At 41.6% G+C, this 25335-nt stretch overlaps 1 protein-coding gene and 1 long non-coding RNA gene across 6 annotated transcripts in view; both read right to left on the reverse strand.

Annotated features, from left to right (window-relative positions):
• Positions 1-13776, reverse strand: part of LRRC27 (leucine rich repeat containing 27) — a 40228-nt gene extending 26452 nt beyond the window's left edge. For 2 of the 5 annotated variants that reach the window (XM_053388814.1, XM_053388818.1), the window contains exons 1-5: positions 13608-13775; positions 12138-12413; positions 11729-11859; positions 10128-10186; positions 2610-2762 (exon numbers count right to left, since the gene is read on the reverse strand). In XM_053388814.1, the coding sequence (XP_053244789.1) occupies positions 2610-2762; positions 10128-10186; positions 11729-11859; positions 12138-12347 (553 nt within the window). In that variant the 5' untranslated portion in view covers positions 12348-12413; positions 13608-13775. Of the gene's footprint in view, positions 1-2609; positions 2763-10127; positions 10187-11728; positions 11860-12137; positions 12414-13390; positions 13472-13607 lie in introns of all 5 variants that reach the window. The other 3 variants (XM_053388815.1, XM_053388817.1, XM_053388816.1) reach the window with 3 other exon arrangements.
• The window catches only part of LOC128414096 (uncharacterized), a 270502-nt gene that overhangs the window by 74061 nt on the left and 171106 nt on the right, over positions 1-25335 (reverse strand). The gene's annotated exons all lie outside the window — the stretch shown is intronic.

Raw genomic sequence — 25335 nt, forward strand, 5'->3', positions numbered from 1 at the left:
TTCAATTAATTTAAAAAAGAAGAAACCAATTTTACCTTATTAAAAACACACATCAATACTTATACCTCATTAATTGTTCTTAAACCTTTTTCCTAAAGTCGACCAAAATTTCCCTTCCACGATTTACCCAATTTCCTTACCACTAATTAAAAATGAAAAGAAAAACAAATTATCCTTATGTACCCTTTGGATTCCCAACCTCCACCCGCCCTTTTTCCCGGTTCCAGTCCCCAACCAATGTCCATCAGTCTTTATGTTATTTATTTAGCCTGGAGACCTCACGTCCGAGGCCCTTTTATCACTCTCAGTTCCTTTCTGCCGGTCTCTTTGATGGTCCTTAATGTTAAACCCCAAGTCTCGGAGGGGCTCCGGCCCAGCAGAATCCTTGTTGCTTCCAGCCAGTCTTCCATACTTGAACGCAAAGCCTATGGGGGGCTCCAACTCTTGTTTCAAATTTCTTACAGATCCAGATGTCCCCAAGGCTCCAGCTTTCACCTTCCGCAGATTTATAATCTCCCATTCAGACCAGGCTTTCCACATCCAATTTTTATTGTCCTTTTTTATCATCATGTCAGGCCTCATATTGTAACTCTCCTTTAACTCCTGCACATCTCCTGCTTCTCCTTCATTTTCTTCAAAGACAGCACCTTGCTCCATCATTTCTGCACTTTCAGTTTCATTTACTTGTTCAGTTAAGTAGGCTTCCTGTTTCAAGTCCTTATCAGGCTCAAAACTGTTGTTCACTGTCCAGTGTAGTAGTGATATCTTTGTAGACATAACATTGTATTCATCTTTCAAGTTTCCCAAGAGAGCGAGTGTTCTATCCAGTTCTGCTTGAAATTTACGTACTCCAGCCATTTTTGTAATGTAGTGTCCCTATTACCCCTCTAGGGGGATTTTAGTTCCTTAATATTCCTTTCAGCTCAAAACCAAAAGTCCAGTTAATTTGTATCAGCCCTCGTTATTTTCAAATAAAACAACAAAAACAGCAGAAACAATGTTCTCTTTTTCCAGCTGGCAACTAGCTGACTCGCAGCTCTCTTGACAGCTGTCAAAATCTTCCATGCAACAGACTTTCTCTTAGGACGTTCCCGGGTCTCGGGGGGGGTGTGTGAAATTTCAGTCCCCAAATTCTTTTTATCCTCCAGTAAATCCTTATAGTGTCAAAACCGTGAAATCAAGATCTTTTCACTAAAAAACAGGTTCTCTCGACCTTAGTTGCCCAGTCCTTTGCTTTAAATTGTTTACAAAGAGGGGGGGGTGACTTCCTTTTTAGCCCCTTCCCGCTCGTTCCAAATCCAGAATTAAGTTTTTTAACGTTCCAATCTCCGTATTACTCACGGGTTTATATTTTAGAGTCCAGTCGGTCTTGGAAGAAGTTGGCGCTCTCTGTCTATGGCTTGCGGCTTCACTCCGTAGGCGAGGGAGTACTCTCAGCACCACGCCTCACCCTGCCTCCGTTCCGAAGCCTTTAAAAAGGCTCCGGCGCGGATTGGGGGGGCGCAAATGGTGCCCGCCGAGTCTCTGTGTTCACAGGCATCCGCGCCTGTGATTTTAAGGGTCCCCGCTTCGCCGCAGCGGCCAGACCCAGACGCTACGGAGCCGATTCCCTCCGGAGCTCGGAGGGAATCCGCCATTAAACAATGGCGCCAACCCGGAAGTCCTCCATTTTAAACACTTCTGACTACACAGTCTGAATGTGAATGTTTTAAATCCACAATGCATTGCTCTCAGTGGGATGCTTATGCAGATGAACATTTCTATCCAAATAATGGTAATTATATGCAACTAAAGCTGAACCAGATGACAATTTAGAAAGTTTGCTTTTTGAATGCTTTTTCAGGATGCCACAAATATCAGTACTAAGAATTCAGAACAACTCTTTCCTCATGTCTTGCCAAAGGTAAGACACCTCATCGGTTCTGAACTATGGAACTAATAGAAAGGCAGGAGATAAAATACAAGCAGAAGCTTCATATGACATATAATCCACATGAGAACCACTTATGACCATTAATAAATGCAGCTGAAGCCTATTTCACAGCTTGAGAAGTCACATAAACCATGTACACTGAGGCTCTGTCAGAAGACAAATCGTCTTCAATGGCTATAGTGCCCATTCACAATAGTAGGGGGTGTTAAGACTATCTGGCACTCTTAAAACCTGAGCTGGCACAGAGAAGGCTGATGGGCCGGCACTATGACCCACAGGGGTAATTTGGGGTTTCTGTAAAACAAGAGAGACCAACAGGGCAAATGAATGAATCCTCATTCTGCTTCCAATGTACACACCACAATGAGATGTAATGAGGAAACATACATGGCCATGCTATCCCAGCCTAATCGGACTCCACAAAGTTAACTAAGTGAACCATTAAATTGACCCTTCCTGTTCTTGTTAGGATGACAGCAGAGCCTTTCAACATAAAAAATACACTAAAAATAAACTTTTAACCTTATGCCATAAAATGTAATAAATAACTTCACATCTATGACTTCACAACCTGACCCCTGAACTATATATGTAGAAAGAACACTTCTTAACTATTTATTTTTCCCTAGGTGGATACATCTTTTCTTTAAAAAAAATCATATTAAAGTTACTATACCTGGAGTAACAGGTTCTCTATAGTCAAGGTTCTCACTGCTCATCCTTTGAAGGAAGGATAGAATGGCTGGCAGGCCCTTCTGTATCACCTCAAGAGGAGGAAATTCTAGGGGACAATGCCTGAGATTCAAAGCTGTAAGTGAACTTATGTTACCTGCCAAAAAAGAAAAAATGGTTTAAGTTGATCACCACCAGTCATTTGGGAAAATTCAATGCAGTGGGTGGAATTCAACACTAGGTCTACCTAGAGCGGACCCACTGAAATCAGTGAACATGAATAAGTTACGTCTATTAATTCCAATAACTGAATTCCACCCACTGCCACGTAAAGTTTTTGTGACACATTTTATTCAGAGATGGTCAACATTCCTAGGGGGTTAAAGACAAACACAAACATATTTATGCACTCAATAATGTAATGCTTCAGCAGCAGCTTCTCCTTCTACAACACTACTGTACCAGGGGTGCAGAATCATCTTGCTGTTGAGGAACACTTTCCCCTCCCATGTAATTTAAACATTGAGGGAGAAAAGCTGCATGTTAGGGGTAGGTGGAGCCAGAGCCAAAAGTGGCAAGACCAGGACAAGGCACTCATTCTCTCTCACTTGCACACCCTTTTCTCCCTCTGAGCTTTTCCCTTTTGCACTGTTTCCCCACTCTTTGCTACCAGTATGCTACCAGTAAGTGTATGTGGTCCATGGGCTGCAGGTTCACCACCTTGTACCAACACAGCCTCTGCTGCCCTTTCTCCTTTCTGCCCCAAAGCATTCTCCAGATCTTATTCCCGCCCTGCTCTCACTTTTCTCAGCCCCCTGTTAAGTAGCTACCTTTTCCTTCCCCCCTCAATCTAATACATAATCAGTGGAGACTTCCTACCGATAGGTCCCACAGATTATAGTTCTATTGCTACTGTTGGGCTCAGGCCTATTTTCTGCCCAGTCTGTATCAGCTTTTCCTGTCAAACCTCTAGATCTGTCAGCATGGGCCTGGGAAGGAGATATAAAGAGGTGGCTGACAAATGGAAATCTCAGGTGGCTGCTTTCTTGATTACCCGCGAGCTAGACATTTGAAAAACTCAAGAGCTACCTATAGCTTCCAAATACACAGTTTAATAGATCTTAACAGTACAGTGGTACCTCGGGTTAAGTACTTAATTCGTTCCGGAGGTCCGTTCTTAACCTGAAACTGTTCTTAACCTGAAGCACCACTTTAGCTAATGGGGCCTCCTGCTGCTGCTGCGCTGCCGGAGCCCGATTTCTGTTCTTATCCTGAAGCGAAGTTCTTAACCTGAAGCACTATTTCTGGGTTAGCAGAGTGAGTAACCTGAAGCGTATGTAACCCGAGGTACCACTGTACTTTCAGAGAGCACAAAAAAGACGACTCATTCAACTGTTTGAAGCCAAAAACAAAAGATGACATGGGGCAATTCTTGGGCTTTTGGAAAATACATGCCTCTTATTTCATACCAATTGCAATCAAACTACTCTGTGATTTCCCAGAAATGAGGTTAAAATGCTTGTAATGCTACCCTTACATATTCTATTAAGATGCTTCCAGGCACTATGGAAGGATCCCAGATCAGCAGTATGTTTGTCATGAGGGCAGATGGTATGACCTAATTTTGTACTGCCTGAAAGCGTGGAGTCAATTCTCATATACAAACACAAAGAACAAGTGAAATACCATGACAGTCTCAAAGACAGAATGTAGTCTCTGGTTCCTTCACAGAATTGGAAATATTGTAAATACCAACTTCTACTGAGCAAAGTGTGATAATGTGTGATCTAAACATGTTTTTAAAAGCTTTAAGCCAAAACTGAATACAGTATATCAAAGCTACAGCTAAAACTTTGCTTTTAATCACACAGGGTGGATTCCTTAGAAAACAAGAGACCCAGGCCACAATTCTGAAGTCTTCAGTTGTCTTATTGAGAAAGTATCATTTATTCAAAAATGGGATATGTTTAAGATATATTTACAAAAACATAACAGCGGTGTGACATCTATGGCTGCATTTGAGTGACCCCCATGTAAAATAATAACAAAGAAATAAGGAAAAATTGAACGATGTGTGGCAAGAATGTATTAGAAAATATGAATAGATGAAGGTAATAATTATAAGTACACTCGATATTAGAAATGGTAAATACATTGGGAGTTGATGGGAAGTCTATTACACTTTAGTAAGAATGTTGAACAAAAGAGATTGTATAAGATTGAATCAATTTTTATCTGTATATTTATATAAGATTATTTACATAAGATCGTTTTTTGTTTATATAAGTTTGTTTTTGTTATTTATGAAACTCAATAAAGCATTGAATGGGGGGGGGAGAGAAAGTATGACCCCCCTGAAGTCCAAAAATAACTTGCTCTTTAAGCCAACAAACCGCAATGTGAGAGATTCTGCAAAGGCTGCAGAATATCTTAAATCCTTTCCTCCTTCTCTAGAGCAAATTCCAGTGGTGCACATGGGTCTTTTGCATGCACACACCTTTGCGCATTGGGATGATACCCTATTTACTTAGATTTATAGCACCACATCCTCCATACTAGGAGCAAATAAAAAGTACTGTAAAACAAATGGTAAAAAGCTTCCTGTCTTAAAGGCTCATAATCTAAAATAAAAAGGTAAAAGGTAAAGGTACCCCTGCCCGTACGGGCCAGTCTTGACAGACTCTAGGGTTGTGCGCCCATTTCACTCTATAGGCCGGGGGCCAGCGCTGTCCGAAGACACTTCCGGGTCACGTGGCCAGCGTGACAAGCTGCATCTGGCGAGCCAGCGCAGCACACGGAACGCCGTTTACCTTCCCGCCAGTAAGCGGTCCCTATTTATCTACTTGCACCCGGGGGTGCTTTCGAACTGCTAGGTTGGCAGGCGCTGGGACCGAGCAGCGGGAGCGCACCCCGCCGCGGGGATTCGAACCGCCGACCTTTCGATCGGCAAGCCCTAGGTGCTGAGGTTTTTACCCACAGCGCCACCCGCGTCCCCATAATCTAAAATGCCAGCATATAATTCCAAAGAAGGCCACAACTTTATTTTGATATAAGATAGGCAGAGACATTACTGGCAGCCTAATCACTAAAAGAATACTATTCTGCACAGAAGCTGATAAGGAAGATAGGGAGGTTGTAGACAACAAGCAACATAATGCAGTCATGCTGCCCCAAAGTCATTCACCTGCGTGTGCAATTGGTATGCACTAAGTGCTTAGGTAACAAAAGGACAAAAGTAACAAAATTGGGGATAGGGCATCCACACCCAATGTAGTGTTTTGGCAGGTATGGTCCAGACCACCCATCAACCTTCCCCCTATCCTCAAGTGCTTCTGCTGGAGGGCAGGAACTTCCCTTACCACTAGCAGAAATGTGGGATGTCTTACTTATACCCAGCTTTAATTATGTATTTTACTTAAAACCTTTACAAATCACCCTTCCTTATTAAAAGCTCAAGGCTGCTAACAACCAAATAAAAATGTAGTTTTATCAATTTAAAATATCACAAAATCTTCAAACACTAAAAACAATACTACATCTACAGCAGAAATTCAGCCCCTCAATCTCACCCAGCACAGAAATCGGCAGGCAGCTGGAGGACGCATGCAACTAAATAAGCCTTCTTCCAGCCCCCAGCAAAACAGTAAACTTTTTTGTAGCTAGAAATTTTTTTTCTGCTTATTTACAAGGGTAGATGAATAAACATAATGCATAAAAATCTCCATAGTCAGATCATAGAAATAGATATGTTTGCACTGCTGCAGGGTAAAAACCTATAATAATACTTTTTGGAAAATGGAAATTCTATTCATATGAATACACTGTTTGGTAAGAAATATTTTTTACACAAAACAACTGCCTATTTTCAGGTAAACAGAGCTAACATCAGTTTGGGGAGAACAATATGAAAAGTGTCAAGATCCTGATAGCAGTCAATAACAGATTTTTCTCACTGCCTCGAAAATGATATTTTTAAAAGTCCATTCACAGCTTGAATGAACATCATTCTTTCTTTTTCAGCCTTACTTTCTGAGAGTGCAATACTTAGTATTCTGTATGAGTCTATACTTTATTCATGACTGCATTATGCAGCATATTTGCACATAAATTCTTTACATGAAACCAGTTCTGGAAGACAAATATTGTTATAGACTGTTTGCCTTATTCTAAATTGCCAGCAATTAAAAGCCATTATGAATGCTGTAAAACAAACTTCCTCTAGAGGATGGTCCTCTAGAAATTTTAGCTGTAATAAGAATGGTAGACTTGCTGCTCCCAGTGTGGATTTTCTGTTCCTCTTTGTCTTCTTCTTTTCCTAAGCTCTCCTCACCCACTCATATGTGAAATTCTGTGTAATGTAAAAAATCTCTGCCTGCCTGCACACACACATCTACAGCCCTCCTTTGTCATATGGTAAGGAAAGCTTTCTTAAGAGGATACAAGGCTGTGATTTTATCATGACTCTCAAAGTGCACAAAATCCTCACTGTAGGAGGATGAACAATGTATAGATTTCTTTCCACGTAATATCCATGACTACTATACAGCAATACTGTAAGATATTCCTTAAAGAAATATACAGAGAGAGTGAAGTTTATACATTAGAAACATTATTGTGTGCTGGAATATGACATACTTTGGATGAGGAGGGTCCATATTTGACAAATTGTAACAAGAAGAGGGAGGGGCTCAAATTTTCAAGCATCTTTTGACAGTTGACCCACCACGGATATGTCCATTATGTTCTCACAGAGCCCAACATATAATTGGCTTTCAGGAATATGGATGCTATATAACAGATGAGTAGCTTAAGGTGCTCCAGGATGCAGTTCATGTTTAACTGGTATGGTTCAACTCCGCTAAAAAGGTGATATAAGGGGTGCCACTATACTGGACCCAGAACTAGTAGGAGGCCTCGACTGCAGAGCAATCAACACCCCCCCCCTTGTCAGGTTGGATTAAGCAAGGGCAGTGGTTTTTTCTGGGGGTACGTGGGAGTACGCATACCCCTAAACATTTTGTGAATCTAAGTTTGGCCTCATTGAGGGCCAGTATTTCAATATGAGTAGGAAAATGAGAGTACCCCTAAACATTTTTTTTTAGAAAAAAAACACTGATCAAGGGTGTTGTTGGTCCAGTTCCAACAGCTAAACTGGTTTCAAGTGGCACTTCACTGACGCAGAATTCCCCCCACCCACCCACCTGCTGAATGTGTGGGTGTGCTGATGGCATGATACCCACCACCAACAGCCAGTAGAAGGCCCTAAAACAGGGCATTCAGAATTGGGGAGGGGCTAAGCTTTCCTGCGTTCCATTGGATCCTGAGCCCCTGTCAAAGCTGTGGAGTGACATCACTGCGTTTGGATCAGGTCAAATCATTCTGTCCCTGCTTCTGCTGCTGGTGGGGTAGGAGAGCTTGGTCTAAGCCCCCAATATACTTTCATAATAGAATTAAAGTTACAAAGTGAAACATGCAGACACCATTAGAAGTGCTCCCTTGTTTCAGCCAACAAATCAGGTCAGAGCTGTGATTGACAAGTGTTATGGAGAAATTCAGAGACACACACAAATTGAGAAAACCCTAAAACAGCTTCAGAATCATCCAAGAAGTCCGCTCTGCTAACAATTTAGAAGGTACTTCCTGGTTTGTTTCGAAGCTACACTTTGGTCTTCCTTTGTATGTGTGTGACTCTAAAGACAGACAATGTAGAAGGGACTGCCTGGTTCATTGCTGAAGAGACTTACTGGCTCCTCTTGAAGCTGTTTTTCATCTTCCCTGTGAGAGAAGTAGTTGTTCAGAGAAAATAACTGAGAAATTCAGAGTGTTAGCGCACCTGTGTCTGGGCAGTAGCTTGTCCATTAAAAAACAAGAAGTAGCAGCAAAGAGAGGAGTTCATGCTATTTCTAACACAAATTTAATTTCATGCTATTTTAAAAAGAAAATTAAAATAAATTCCAAGTATGTGACTATTAGAAAAATTACCATACAAATGCAAACGCATCAGCAGTAAATCCATACTGCAAGTGGTGCTATTATGGTTGAGAAATATGAGTAATGCCGAGCGTCCCACTAAAGACCCTAGCATACATTCTGAGCAAGGTCGGGCTTTGTTTCAGATCGCAGGGCAGGTAGGTTAAAAGAAATTTAATATTTTCATCAACCAATGCTCGGATACCCGTGCTTGGATAATTTCAAGATGAAATTGTTAAAAAGCAAGCAGTGTATTCTAACAGCATTTGTTGTGGTTAATTGTGTAGACCTCATAATGACGGTAGCAATGGTCATAAAACAGGTCAAAAAGCTGCTCATCAAAGGATCTGAACCTTTAACTTGAATATACTTGAAGTGTTTTACTAGTGGCAACAGCCCATCCCCATGAATCACCCTATATCTGTCCCTTAAGCGGGAAACATATGAATCACCTATCCCCACTGTCTTGCTGCTACAATTAACATAACAGTTCCTGCAACTGCAATATTCTAAAACAAAAAACAATACACAACTCAATACACAAAGAGGCTGGTTAACAGTACTGGGTTATCATACTTTTCCTCAGTTCCCCTCCCCCCATGATTACTATTGCAAGGCTGGGGCTACTTTAAAGGGCTGTTGTAACCAACGCTATCAGTGTTGAAAGACTGATGCTTCAGCCTGCTCTGTTCTGAAATTTGCCATTACAGTGGTACCTTGGTTCTCAAACTTAATCTGTTCCAGAAATCCGTTCCAAAACCAAAGCATTCCAAAACCAAGGCACACTTTCCCATATAAAGTAATGCAAAACGGATTAATTCATGCCAAACTTTTAAAAACAACCCCTAAAACAGCAAATTAACATGAATTTTACTATCTAACAAGACCACTGATCCATAAAATGAAAGCAATAAACAATGTACTGCAGTCACACAATCAATCAATCAGTAGCTGAACTGGGCTCCACACAGTCAAAAACAAAACAAAAAAGAGCCACAAAAACAAAAATGCAAAATAAATAGCAAAAACAGACAGACCTCAGCGTAACACTCAAAACAGAAGTGTGGCACTCAAACTGGAAGCGTAACACTCAAAACAGAGCATGTTCAGCTTCCGAAAAAAGTTCGCAAACCGGAACACTTACTGCCGGGTTTGCAGTGTTTGGGATCCAAGTTGTTTGAGTACCAAGGCGTTTGAGAACCAAGGTACCACTGCACTAGTGCAGGTAAAAAAAGGAGCTTAGATCCAACCTCCTCCCGGTGATCCCAGCCAGTAAAGGAAACAAGAGTTTCCCAGTCAACCTCTGAGGAACTATTACAGAATTCTGAATCAGATTAGCCTTGGTCCTAACAATCATTTACGTCAGATCTGTTGCTATTATATATTAATTAAATTGTGGTCATGTCACACTGTGCCTCTACATAGGTGCATTGTGCCGTGGTGAAATCTGTCCAAAGTTCCTTACTATTCAAGAGAGCATTTACAATAAATGTAAATTACTAAAAATTACTAGGTTCCCTTAAGCATTTACTGGGGAGAGAGGAGTACTTACCAAGCTCAACAGGCAATCTTTTAATAGGATTTCTTTCTAACAGCAGCGTTTTCAACTGCCTTTGCAATAAAGAGGAAAACAAAATGTAAATATAAAATAAATCTAAATGAAAATGTCAAAAATTGTTAATTCTCTAATTTATTTTATGAGCCTATCACAGAAATAACAAGACAAGGCTGCTGGATCAGGCCAATGGCCTATCTAGTCGAGCATCCAGTTCTTCCAGTGACCAGCCAGATGCCTATGGGAAGTCTGCAAGCTGAACATGAGCACAACAGCCCTCTGCACACCTGCAGTTCACAGCAAATGGTATTCAGAGGCATACTGCCTCTGACAGTGGAGGTAGAACTATTTCAAAGAAACAGAATTATACAGGTGGATTCCAAAAGGGATCTTATGGTTAGTATGAAAAAATAGAAAAATGTCATGTCCTTCAGAAGTTAGGTCAGGTGCTGTGATGGAGCAGCATTTCTATATCAGACAATGTTTAAACCTGATTAGATGACCAGTTTCAAAATACTTTTAGCCATGTCATTTTAGGACAGATACTTCCAAATAAGTTCCCAAACAATATATTTTTTAAAGTTTTTGGGCCTCAGTCAATTCATTTAGTGACTTTTCAGTTTATTTATAGTCAGTATAATATATAAAGGATGGAGGGAAGGACAAAAAAAATGGGTATGAGTATAAAAGCAAACTACAAAGTTCCATTCCATAAACTGGCGAAGCATGCAAATGCATTAAGTTCCAAGCAAAACAAATGGGTCTACATTATCTTGTAGCTTGTTACACCAATAAATGCACTTCATTTTCCCATTTGACTTTTATTATGTTTGTAAACTTATGAATACATACAATATCCCAAACTTTAATAATCCATTGTTCCAAAGTTGGTGTCTTTTTTAAATTAACTATTATAACAAATAGTTATGTCACAAACAGTTAACAGATGCAGTACCAATTCCTTATCTTCTGCTAGTACATTTATATAACCAAACAACATGGTTAAGGGATCCATTGGCAATATATATCCAGTTATTGCCTCAATTTCAGTACATCTTGACACTGGGAATGTACCTTCAAAGAGGCTTGCTGCTACTTAGCGATCACAGGGTGCTTTCTTTGAAATTCATTTTGAGGAAGCAGTTTGGATTCAAATCGCTTCCTGCAAAGGAAAATGTGTTCCATTTGGATGGGAAAATCTCTACTGCAGTGGATTTAACCTTGCAATTGTGCATTTGAAGACATATCCATAGTTGTCCCACATCTGACATCACTTATGTCAGGTGTGAGGCAGGCGAGTGTGGTTGCAAGCAAAATGAGACCTGTGCTGGACCAGCTAGGCCTCTGGGCCAGAGTTTCCACACCACTGTTCAAAACAAAAAAGTGACCAATTTAAGAACACTTTTTTAAAAAATAGTGACTAATGTAACATGTAGTTTGGCCTACAACCAACCGTGTTAAATCTATTTCTTATACTATAGTTTCTGATGTCAATTTAGGAGAAATGGAATAGTACTTACTTTCATAATGGGTATGTATTGTTCAACAGACAGAATATTTTAAAGAATGATAAACAAGTAAAAGGGCAGAAGACTTACTTGTGGCATCCAATTCCAGGGGGAAGCTCTTGAATTTTGTTGTAACGCAGATCAAGCCAAACAAGGTTTGGCACATTCTGAAAGAAATCCTCAGGAACTACGGACAGGACATTTCCTTCCAGATGCAAATGCTAAGACAAATATATATATATATATATTATGCACACACACACACACACACACACGAATATGCAACAATTGCTTGGTATATAATTCATGTGTTATTAATTCCTTAGAAATACTCAAAAATATGTAAAACTTTAGAATTATTCAAGAAAGTATATTGGAATAATAAAATTATACTTTTAATTTGTACACAAGAACACTGTTAAGTTTTTATACTTTATAACTGAGCTACTCTTTACTGATTGGATATTCTAACAACTGTTATTATGTATGAGAAACTTACTCTAAGGTTAAGTAACTTGTATATGTCATCCGTTAGATGCTGTAGATCTTTTCTACTCAGATCCAGAGAGATTGTAGAATTAGATTCAAGCTTGTCAAGAGCCTGGCAGATGCGACTTGATGAACCAGAATCAGAATCACCTCTCCTTTTGGTTTCTGCATTATCACCACCAGCACCATCAGTTTCTGAGGAAGTCCACTTTTCCTCCATTTGATGAGAAACCACTTGGCCTAAACCAGAAACCTACACACTCATCATCCAAAGGTAAGCAATAAGCTGAAAAATAACAGATTTTATATATTTATATATATTTATATATATATATATATATATATATATATATATATATATATATATATATATAAAAACTCCCCCCGCAATGTGCTGTAACAGAAGTATATAATGCAGGTAAATCAACTACCTAAATACTTTATACTGTCTGTTCAGACAATCAGCTTTCCAGACCAAAAGGAGTAACTTCTTTCTTTACACAACTTGGGCAGTAGCCCCATTAGAGCATTGTTCTTTGTATTTCCAAAGATAACAATAAAACTAAAATAAAAATAATCTCTCAAGGGTTAACCTCCTATCTTAGAACATCAAACAGAAAGCTACATCAAATAGAAGCATTACAAATGAAAATAAAAGACAGTAAAATCCACATTTAAATCAGCATGAGTAACAGGATGACAAAGTATTATCTTAAGAATGAAAAAAATTAAGTGTACGAGAGGATGGGGAAAGGGGACTGATGAGAGTGGCAATACTTGTAGCAGTGGGGTTCTGAACACTAACAACATCTCTTCCCTTTGAAGAAATCAAGGGGAGAAATTGGTTCTAATGCTCAAAGTACCCTGGCCCCAAAAAGAAAACTGCCCACCAGCCTGTGCTTCCCCTACATACACGTGTCAAAATGCACACAAACCCTCGTGCCATCATCACACGTGACAATACACTTGCGATTTCCCTGGATGGTCACGTGCAACGTGTGAAACGCCCCCCCCCCCCCCCGCGCGCTGGGGCATAGATAATAACGGGAAGAACCAACCAACAACAAAAACTAGCAGTTGCATTAAGGGTCCACATGGTGACAAAGAAGGAGCCGGGAAGACGGCAATTCCCCCCCCCCCGCGCGCCCTTTTCCTATTTCTGAGACTTTTGCATCCCAGGATCGTGGGTTCGAGCCCCACGCTGGGCAAAATATTCCTGTCTGGCAGGGGCTGGACTAGATGACCCTCGTCGGTCCCTCTTACGGTTCTGATTCTATGACCTTTTCTCTCCCGTCGTCGTTTTTAATGCGGCTGTGCGCTCAGAATGAAGGCGGCTCCTGAGTTCTGTGGAGTTCAAAAGCAGTTTTCTCCCCACAGAACCTGAAACTCGCCTTTCCCCATGTCTCTCTCCCCAAACCTTCCTCTCTTCCCGCTTAAAAGGCCCCCAGCAGCCAGCCAGCCCCCCCCCCCACTTCCTCACCGACTTCTTCCCGGGGACTGTGAAGGCCGCCCAGTGCCAGAGCGGGGCGACCTCCCTCCTCCTCCTGCCCCGCTCGCCGCGAGCTTCCTTTATGCCGTGGCCGAAGGGTAACAAGCAGGCCGCTAGGCCGCGGTCGCCATGGCAACCCTCAAGCTGCCGGGAAGCGCCGGGAGGAGGTGGAGGAGGCCTCCCTCGGCGCCGCCAGGGAGAGGGAGGCCCGCGCAATGCAGGCCCGGCAGACCCCTGGCTCCCTCCATATCCCAGCCTGCTTTGCGTCCCTTTCCCCCTTCCCGGCATCTCCTCCACCTTAGGTGGGACGAGGGTGTTTGAAGGATGGTACACAGAAAACGCACAAAACATCCAGGCAGGGTGGGGGGAGGGCGGGAAAGAGGGGGGAACGTCTCCTCTTCGCTCCCCCTCTGAATGCTTGCTAGCTGTTTCCACCCCCTTCTTATGAACTCCAAATATTTCCCCCTTATTCATTTCATGCAGCTTCAACTAACCCATCACAGGCAGTGCCGGATTTATGTATAACTTAACAAGCTATAGCTTAGGGCCCCAAGAGAGTGCCCCCCCAAAAAATTTAAAGGAAAAAAACACACCTGGATGTACATTTCCAAAATACAATATAAAAAACTAATAAAGTAAAACCTACATACAGCAACAGTGTTTTGTGTTGTGTTGGCTCCTATGAAATACAAGATAACAAACAAATCAAATAAAACCTACATACAGCAACAATGTTTTGTGTTGTGTAGGCTCCTATGATGTAAGTAATGGGCCCCACCTGCTAGCCTGCTCCCTAAAATATCACTGGTTTGCTCATTTCTATATATAGGGTGTCTACATTCTGATTATGAATCTTTGTAAATTGTGTTTGTAAAGGAACTTTTGTTATTCGCAAATGCTAGGGCATTTCCTTTAGGCGTACCTTTTGAGACACAGGTTCTACAGGCCCACTTTAACAGATTAATTTATGAGGCTGTCAAAATGGTACAAAATAAAGTGATTGTGAACTACTGTGGTCAAGTGATGCTGCCGCCGTGATCGCTCAAAAAACTCCTACGTTTCCATTCGTTTCTAACACAACCCATACCATCCACGTATTGTTATGTAATAGCTCCTCATCTATTAGCATACAATACAAAACTGCAGCGTATAACTCTAGCAAAGATTAGTGAGGAATTGCATCAGTCTGAAATAGGATCTATTTCCCTCCCCGCCCAAGAGGATTTGTAGGGATTGGTAAAAATCCATTACATGGCTAAATGCAGACAAAGAACATATAAGACATAACCAACTTACATTAATCTTAGATAACTGTTAAGTAATCTATGAATAATTTGATTCATACTGCCCCTAATTCTTGCAAGATGGAAAATCAAATTGCCAATATGGCATTGCCAGAAAGAAGCTATTATAAAAATAATTCTGATGCAGACAGTAATTGCTTTGTGAGAGGAGAAAGCAAAGTGCACACAGGTGAGAAATTGATGATGGCTAATGCCACCGTTTGCACCTTATCTTTGTGGGGATTTCTTTCTGGATATCCAGATTAGCGTTAAATGCAAAACTAAGAACATGCTAAACTTTCAGGTGTACCTTTGGGGCACAAATTAATTAATTCCTAAAAATATTGTACTAAATACTAAAATATTCCTAAATGTGGAATAAATGAAAAACTGGCTGTTACCTTTCACTCAGCAAATTCTCCTTAGCCACTGACTGGCCTCCTGTATGTCTGTAATCTCTCATTCGGCAAACTCTCTACGGCCATTGGCTGGCTTCCTGAGATATCATATAATGTTCTTTAGGCTTCAATCCTGTACATGCTGGGAGTAAGACTCACTGAACGCAGTGTGGCTTCCATCTGAGTAGATGTGGATAGGGTTCTAAATGTTGTGTGGGAAGTTATAGAATGCTGTCAAATGGTGCAATATCTGGGAATAAAGTCAGTGTGCCTGAGAGAAAAATTTCATACATAGACAGTGGAAATGAAAATGCAGGTAGGGTCAGAAGATAGTGGCATGGCTGCTGGAGGCATTAATGACTAGGAATATGAGAGGAAGGAATTTTTTGTTGTTTTCTATGCTCCTGGAGGGAGGAGCATAGCACCAGTCTATAAAACAATTGAACTCACTAGAAATTAACACCACCTCTTTTCTCTCTTTCCCGTTTCAATATTGAAGCTAAATACTCTGTGTTGCACTATGTTGACCAAAGCCCAGACATTGAGGATTTTCATTCTTCACATATATTGTTTAAACAGATTCCATACACAGCAGTTTAACCAATAAGGTAAAGGTAAAGGTACCCCTGCCCGTATGGGCCAGTCGTGTCCGACTCTAGGGTTGCGTGCTCATCTCGCTCTAGAGGCCGTGAGCCGTTGCCGTCCGAAGACACTTCCGGGTCTATATAGAGGATACTATATACTATATAGAGGATACTAGTTACTAAAATAATATTTGCTTTCCTCACCATCACTGCAAGCTTGTTGTCCCTGTAATTCAACTGCTCTCAGGTTTTACTTTTACATTTAAGAAAATAAAAATAATCATATTGGGATTCATTTTGGAAAAGTGAGGGGGGAGAGTTTTTGTGTTTTCTAAGTACAGATTCTTAAATTAAGGCAATTAAGAATAGTTCCTTTTCCTCCAGCTGGTGAGTAAATACCAATGAATGAATGACTAAAAGCAAGTAGCATATGTCCAAAATCTCCTAATGAGACATCTGGATTGCTTCTTGCACGAGAGGAGAAGATGCAAGCTGTGGAAATAGATACACACATGGAGGACGAGTAAAGCAAATGCACCCAAGGCTGACAAGTTGTTAAAAGGATGAAAGTACTCATAAAAGTGTCAAACAAAGAACAATTCACATACTGGGAGCAGGGCTGGGCCAATACATTTTGGCACCTGAGGTGAAGCACAGATTGGCATCCTTCCACCAGGGAGGAAGGGGTGAGTGAATATCTACATTGGGAACAAAGCAGGGAATCAAATCAACCTTACTCAATGGTTGAAGTGGGAATCAATGGTTGTCCCAGGGTGGAAAGAGTCCTGCTTTGAATCACACTAGTTGGGTGCAGAGCCCTGGGGATCCCAGGGGACACCCTCCACCATTTCCTCCTGGGGAGGGGAAAAGACCAGCAGCACTAAGGCGTCGCTGTAGAGATGGCATCTTGGGAGGGGCTGCCAAGGAACTAGCAGATCCAGCCTCCAAGGAGTGCACTGTAGTCATTGCTGCCATTGTGTCAGCAGCAGGCAATGCATTCCTTGCAGGCTGGATCTGCTGCCCCCGTAGATCCTGTTGCCTGAGGTGGTCGCCTCACTTTGCCTCATGCATGCTGCCAATCAGAAGGTCAGTGGTTCAAATCCCCGTGACGGTGTGACCTCCCGTTGCTTGGTCTCTGCTCCTGCCAACCTAGCAGTTCAAAAGCACGTCAAAGTGCAAGTAGATAAATAGGCACCATTCCGGCGGGAAGGTAAACAGCATTTCCGTGCGCTGCTCTGGTTTGCCAGAAGCGGCTTAGTCATGCTGGCCACATGACCCAGAAGCTGTACGCCGGCTCCCTAGGCCAATAAAGCGAGATGAGTGCCGCAACCCCAGAGTCGTCTGTGACTGGACCTAACGGTCAGGGGTCCCTTTGCCTATTCTTCCCAATATACCTGTGGCATGGAGTGTGTAGCAGTTTAGGTTTAAACTGTTTAGGCATTTGATTAGGTAACTAAAACTAAATCTGAAAACGGGAAAACTCTTATATTTTAATGTGCAGAGTGATGTAAGAACAGGCTGTTATATACTGTAGCAATTTCTCGTGTATAAATTCATTCCTGTCACTCATTTGTTTAGTCAGTGAAACATGGTTTCAAGTGAAACATGGATTAAAATGTAACAGGAGCAACATGCACTGCAAACCAAGTAGCAATTTGGAGACATTTAAGCTACTCTGCAACACGATTGTTTGTCTTGTGGGTGCTACAGTCACCAGTAAGTAATTGTGGATACTTTATTAAAGTATTTATTAAAAACAGTAGCATTCAGTGTAGTAAGTAGTCCTTATCTCTTCAGCTGTGTGCTATGCTAGGGATAGTTTAGACCAGGCTTCCTCACCCTCAGCCCTCCAGATGTTTTTGGCCTACAACTCCTATGATCCCTAGCTAGCAGGACCAGTGGTCAGGGATGATGGGAATTGTAGTCTCAAAACATCTGGAGGGCCGAGGTTAAGGAAGCCTGGCTTAGACACTGGTTTGTGCCTGGCAGTGCTATTTTTCTTGAAAAAGAGGTGCCAAAACTTACCATGAACACCTCCCACATTCTCTTAGAATGCAACAGCACCCACCTGAGAGGTGCCAGAACTGAGTTCTGGCTGGAAAAAAACCCTGGTGCCTGGTAACGTCATGAGTCCCAATTGGATTACTGTCATGCATGCTATGTGGGACTGCCATCAGGTGTCCAGGGTGCTGAAATGAATTCCTGGTTGTGCATATATTACACCTGTCCTGAAGAACCTGCATTGGCTGCCTATTAGCTATTGAGTCATCTTCAAGGTACTGTTGTTAACCTATAAAGAAAGCCCTGAACAACTTGAAACCAGATTACTTAAAGAAATTGGTTACCTACAGTAAATAAAAGGACAGAACTGCTGTGAGTAAGCAACACCTTGCTTGTCTTCACAACAGTTTTCACATATATGCCGCCTCTGCTTTTCAAATAGCCTTAAGAAATAATGCATAAGAACTGTAAGCAAACTGTAGACCCCTGGAGTCTCTCGCTGCTTGGGGATGGTATGTGACAATATATTGTGGATAGAGTTCTCATTTTTGGCTGTGACCTCTGCAGATGGATATAATAGTATTAATTAAAGAGCAGGCAAAGAGCTGTCACTATTATCGCCTTCTAAGATAGAACTGGCACTATTTTCAGAAACACCAGTGGCAGGAAACATGAAGTGCGATGTGCGCTGTTTTCCAAAGGAATTGCTTGCTTGCTCAGATGTGAAAATGTAAGCTGATCTGAAGGCCATTTCCCACCTCAGTTTACTATGAAAAGAAATGGATAAACCTTCCAAAGTCACACCGGTGTGTTTTAAATGCATTCTTAGAAAACCCATGAAAGCCAAAAATTCACTAGGACCCTTCCAGGTGCATGCTTTGTACACTTTCTTGTCCCTTAATATGTTATTTTTTGCCCGGTGGCTAATTTCTAAGAAGAAATAGGGGTTCAAAACTACCCGCTAGCCATTCCCTCTTCCCCATAAGCACTTCCCCTTAATCCATGCATGCAATGTTCCTATGACCTTTTTGCTCTTGGCCTGGGTGGGTGGGGCCCTGATTCCCTCTAGCTACAAAAGCTGAGGTTGCTGCTGAAGCCATATTGGGTGTCTCTTAGTGTAGCTGCAGGTTGTTAATCCTGAGCTTTGATAGTGGCTGCCTGCCATGAACTACCATTGGCAGGATTGGCAAAGCAGCAGCAGGTATGTTACATGCTCATGATAATATTTTATTTTCTTGTTGATTTTTTTTTAATGTGCATTTTATATTTGAGTCCCATAAGGTGGCAAGCAGGCATTTGTATGCTGCATCTCTGGGGGTAGAATGCATAACGGGAAGCTTGCCAAACTAGTTCCTTTTGGCTGGCTGTTTAAGTAGCACAATTTTGCACATCGAAATAAGTTGCTCTGTGCCATAGAACAAATGAGTGGGCCTTTCCACCATGCCACTCACCTAGCTAGTACTTGGAGAACAATAGGGTTGGTGTGGGGCTTGAAGTTGGATGACACAGAGACACAAAGACTTGCCTTGCTCTGTGCTCAGCCTTCAGCAGCTTCTCTGGAAACCACTGGGGAAGCAAGATCTGTTGGGGCGCTAATGCTGTGATACTCTCCATCAGGCATTGGCAAACTCAGCCCTCCAGATGTTTTGGGACTACAACTCCCATCATCCCTAGCTAACAGGACCAGTGGTCAGGGATGATGGGAGTTATAGTCCCAAAACATCTGGAGGGCCGAGTTTGCCTATGCCTGCTCTCCATCCTGTTCTCAGGTGTTGTGTGTGTGTATGTGTGTGTAAATAAAACTATATTTTCTAAAAACACCCACAGTCTCTGCTGACTGTGGAAACAAAACCTGAATAAGTGCAGGAACCTCTACACTGCTTGGAGACTGGGGTTAGAATCATAGAATCATAGAGTTGGAAGAGACCACAAGGGCCATCGAGTCCAACCCCCTGCCAAGCAGGAAACACCATCAGAGCACTCCTGACATATGGTTGCCAAGCCTCTGCTTAAAGACCTCCAAAGAAGGAGACTCCACCACACTCCTTGGCAGCAAATTCCACTGTCGAACAGCTCTTACTGTCAGGAAGTTCTTCCTAATGTTTAGGTGGAATCTTCTTTCTTGTAGTTTGGATCCATTGCTCCGTGTCCACTTCTCTGGAGCAGCAGAAAACAACCTTTCTCCCTCCTCTATGTGACATCCTTTTATATATTTGAACATGGCTATTATATCACCCCTTAACCTCCTCTTCTCCAGGCTAAACATGCCCAGCTCCCTTAGCCGTTCCTCATAAGACATCGTTTCCAGGCCTTTGACCATTTTGGTTGCCCTCCTCTGGACATGTTCCAGTTTGTCAGTGTCCTACTTGAACTGTGGTGCCCAGAACTGGACACAGTACTCCAGGTGAGGTCTGACCAGAGCAGAATACAGTGGTACTATTACTTCCCTTGAAAGTAATGGGTTGTGCGCATCAATATCTTGTGCATGTATTTCTAATAGGTTGGTTATATTAAATGATGGCTTTGCTTTAGAAAAAAGTGCTTCCACTTGTGCAAGTTGGGGCAACTGATCTTTGCCAATCCCTGATACCTATTCTGATACCTAGTGTGCAACTTTCTTCTGGGGGGGGGGTGGAAGGCTAAATTAAGTAAGGAGCATCAGCAAAAACCAGGTGCCCCAGCTTGCAGGTGTCGAAGGCACCACTGAACCCCACTTAAACACACAGACACACACACATGCACATGCACATACAAACCCACTTTGCCCTGCATGGGAAGTAGCTTCCATGTTCATCTAAAAGGTATATTAGTTGTACAGATTGCAAACACTGTCTATTTTTAAATGCTGCCTAAATATGTTGACATTTTACGTTTAGTAAATATTGCTTTCTTAAGAGCCAGAATGTCACAGTTGTACTACTCACACAATGTTTTTATCGCCACAATAAACATGTTTTACAACATTTGCCGTTTTATAAGGAAGAGCGTTCGTGTTGCAAAGGCAATTTTCATTAGCAGCAAAAGAGAATATAATGCTGCTTCCAATTATAGGAACAGAAATTTGTACCAAACAAACAACACTCCCCCTCCCCCAAGTAAATAATTACAATGCAAGAGCTGTCGGGAATATTTTTGCTTCCATGACAATCAGAAATCATTACCCTATCTTTGAATGAAATGTCAGCTACCTGAGGTGATGGCCTCAAACTGCCTAATCATGCAACATACTGTATATATCCAGGATGGAGAAATTTTTCGGCTATGAGAGCCATATTTTTACCTAGGCCAACCCTGTGGGCTGACTTTGTCAGGTGAGCAGGACAACTCACCTGGTGGGCTGACCCTCCCTTGACATGTGCCAGGGCTGTTCTCCCATCCCCTGATGGGAAAGGGAGAAAGAAATTTGTATTTACCAAGCATCTGCTGCAAAAGGTTTGCCCATAAGAACAAACCCAAAATCCACAGGTGGGCAATATATTTATTTGGACCAACCAAGATGTCATAAAATCGTAGCAAGCTTTTGAGCTCTGAAGAACTTTTCATCCAACTGGTTGTTTCAAAAAGCAGGGAGTGGAGGGGTGCGGAGGGGGCTCGGGAATGCAATAATTAGTCTAGATACTGTAATTATGAGGTTAGCTTGTAGACTCAAATCTAAGGTGGAGATTGCAAGCTACATAAGCCCTTCTCAGATGCTAGAGGTACCAGGTAATACCCCTAGGATTCTATTATAGAGAACCAATGTCTGCTCCCATTGTCTTAGAATCATAGAACTGTAGAGTTCAAAGGCACCTTGAGTCTCATCTGGTCCAACCTTGTAACCCTTAAACAAAACACACAGGTTCTGGGGCAGGCAGAAAGCAGACGTGAAGGGAAATATGGTAGTCCTTATATTAACAAAACCAGGGATTAATTTTTGGATGGTGTGCTTCAAAGAGCAATGTGGTATTTCTAGCATTGTGATGGTCATTTGGGTGTCCCCTAGTTTACAGGGCTGTGGACATCAGCCCTGAGTTCCAGCCCTAGTTGCATCATTATTCAAAAGCACTCCATGTTGGTTAAAATTATTTGGTCTGTTGACAATGCTGGAGGAAAGAAAACAAGTCAGTAGCATTTCTTGGGAATCTTTCTGGTGTTAGCAAAAGGGAATTGAGAAATGTGAAGATCAGGCACATGTATAGAAGGCAGCCTGTGATATTATTTTAATTAGAGTTTATTGTTCTTCTGGGCTTCCAAGAGCTTGGAGTTCTCAAGCATTCAGCTTTGAAAACACTCATTTGGCATACAATGAATTGTCAGTTGAAGTCCTTTATTGAAAACTTACAGCATCAATATCACCAAGAAAGTGTTTTCTTCTATATTTCAGTTATAATTACGAGCTTGCTTTAAATTACAAGCTCGCTTTTAAAATGTCACCATCCCATCACTGTTCCAAGCCAGGCATAGTTCTGAGAGCTGCTGAAGGATAACTAAAATGGAATAGTGAACAAAGTGCATTAAAAAAATAAAGGGGAAAAGAGGATTGGTTCAATTTCATCCTGACAGAGGCTCTGGACCTCTATCAGGTGTAGTGACAAACAGAATAAGCTCATCTGATGGAGCTTGGGGAAAAGTTTTTCCTTCATCACTACATCTCCATTGCAGGAAAAGTTTCAGCACCCTCTGAAGTTCTGTACTGCAGTTATTCACTTCTGGCAAGAAATAAGGTATCAATCACTCTAAAAATAGCAGGTTTTGGTATGTCCCCTCCCCCCTTTAAAACATCCAGAATAGATTGATGGACTACCCAAACCAAATAAAGAACAGAGAAACAGAGAGGTTGGTAGAGAGACACCTCCAAAAAAGATAATTTTAGAGCCATAGAATCATAGAATTTTAGGGTTGAAAGGGACTCTGAGGGTCATCTACTGTTTTATCCATGAGAAATGAGACATTTTTTCCTGCCTCATTCCTCTGTCTCCTCAGCTACTGGGTCCTGTCCAGGACAAACATCTTATACAGACGTAGAGATAACAGAACGCCACAAACTCCCAGGATTTTCCCAAATCCAAGCCTATGTCTGTGTACTTGGATGTAAATCCCATAGAGCTCAGCGGAGATTCCAAGAAACTGCCCATGGGACTGTAGCCTTTATTTTAGTTCTCCTCTCTTCCTATTTTCACTGCAGTGTCTCTGCAGCAACTATTGTACACCCAATTACATTAAAAATGCATCTAAGGTAATTGAATAAGCAGATGAGATTGCTCATGGCCCTCCCCTTATCTTTACAAAAGCTTTTCCTGGATTAAGGCTGCAATCTTCAGGACAGCAAGAACTGTTCAACAGTGAAACAGACTCCATTGGACGGCAGTGGATTCTTCTACATTGAAGGTATTTAAACAGAAGTTGGATAATCTCCAAAATTTCTCCAATGAAAATATGGACGTTCCATTCCATAATGATAATTTTACTATGTACACCCCATACATCTTACTGGGTCTCCCCAGCCACTCTGGGCAGCTTCCAACATACATAAAAACATGATAAAACATTAAACATTTAAAAAACTTCCCTATACAGGATTGCCTTCAGACAGCTTGGTGGTTGGATAACTCCATACCCTCCAACATTTCTCCAATGAAAATAGGGACATCCTAAGGAAAAGTGGGACATTCCAGGATCAAATAAAAAACCAGGACGGTTTATCTAAATCAGGGATGTCCCTGGAAAACAGGGACACTTGGAGGGTCTGTGAATATCTGTCAAGGATTCTAACATTGTGATTCCTGCATTTCAGGGAGTTGGCCTAGATGACCCTTGGACCCATTCCAACCCTACAATTCTATGGTTATACTCATTTGCAAGGGACGTGGGTGGCGCTGTGGGTCGTTCTGCTTTTATGAGTCATGTAAACAATCTGCTAATTCAGGATAATGCTTCATGCATCTGATGAAGAGAATTCTCTTCCACAAAAGCTTAATCTACAATAACGTCGCTACTCTTGAAACTGCTGCATGGCTTTTGGGTGATTTTGCTGCCATGCATTAGCACAACACTACCCCTCTGAAATTTGTTCTGATAGTTGTACGGATCACATTTCTCTTGAAGTGCTAATGGCACACCAGGAATTCAGAGAGCTCTGATGTAATTTTTGAAACTTGGCTATAATGCCAGTAAACGTAATGTAGAAAATAAGGAAAGCTGCAAGCCTAGGCACACTTACATGGGAGTAAGTCCATGTGGATTACGTCTGACTGCACCTACAAAGATGCACACAACTTCTTTGAGGGAGCCACAAGACTTTAAATGTTCATTACCTGCACTGTCTGTTGGTGTCTCTGAAGCCCCCGAAAATCACAGCACCGGTAATTTGAAAGGAAGTCTGCACATCTTTTCTTTTGCACAATGAAAGCATCATGTAATTTAGGACCTTCTGATTCTTGCTGCTTGGGAAATTATGTATCCATTATGCAACTTTCATCTTTGTTGTGTTATTTATGTATGAGTTTCCAAAGAACTAAATGCATTATATGCAATACCATACCAATGAAGAAGTCCAGAATATGCATTAAACTCAAACCCACTTTCCTAAAGCCCCACCCTTTGTCTTTTTCAGCGCACAGCACACAGTTTAAATGAACAATTAAATAAGAGGAGAAAACCGCTGTGAATTAATTAGCAGTTCTAATTGAAAGCAATGCACATTTGGGTGTGTGTTTTTTTTATAAAGTGCTTATCCAGCCTACTGAAAGAATTGTTTAAAGTTTATAGAACACTAAATTGTCTACAATATGCAATTATCCAAAATGATGATTTTAGAGTGGTTGTTGTTGCTGATGTTGTTTTTGCCATTTTCGGTTTTAAAACACAGTGATGGATTCAGTTCTTTGAAATTTGTTTTTTTTTAAAATGGCAGGAACAAATATAGAATCTGACTGTAGTCCTGGGTGTTCTGATATTACTGGGTGGAATGGTGGGTGGTTGTGGAGAGGAGTGGCATGTTTAAGAGATGGTGTTCAGCTCAAACTCTCCTGCAGGCCCTTTCTCCAAATCCCAGAAGTGTGCGAGTTGTGGATCAATCACTAGTAATAATGACACTCTGCACATGCTGAAAAGCTGTCTATGGGTTTACATGTATTGATAATAAGTTATGAACTTAAGCCAAAGTTTATTTACTTTTTCATTGGATTTTTATCCGAATGAATCGCAGAGATGTTGGGCAGACCACAAGGTATTAGATATATTTTAAATATATGAAGTGGTATTGTTGTTGGCATCTGTCTCGAGAGTCAATCGAGTGCACCTCCAGGGGGAAGTTAAACCATTGCATTAGCAGCACTGCAGTTACCTGCCCCCCACAGAAGCTTGGGCTATGTGTATAGAAGACCTGGGCTGTCCAGACGATAAGACCTCCTCTCAGCCTCGCTGATGTGGTCCAAAGGAAAGCAGAGCAATATGTTTTGCACCAGCTTGGCTG

Source organism: Podarcis raffonei, chromosome 5, assembly GCF_027172205.1.
Source record: "Podarcis raffonei isolate rPodRaf1 chromosome 5, rPodRaf1.pri, whole genome shotgun sequence".
In the NCBI taxonomy this organism is placed as follows: domain Eukaryota; kingdom Metazoa; phylum Chordata; class Lepidosauria; order Squamata; family Lacertidae; genus Podarcis; species Podarcis raffonei.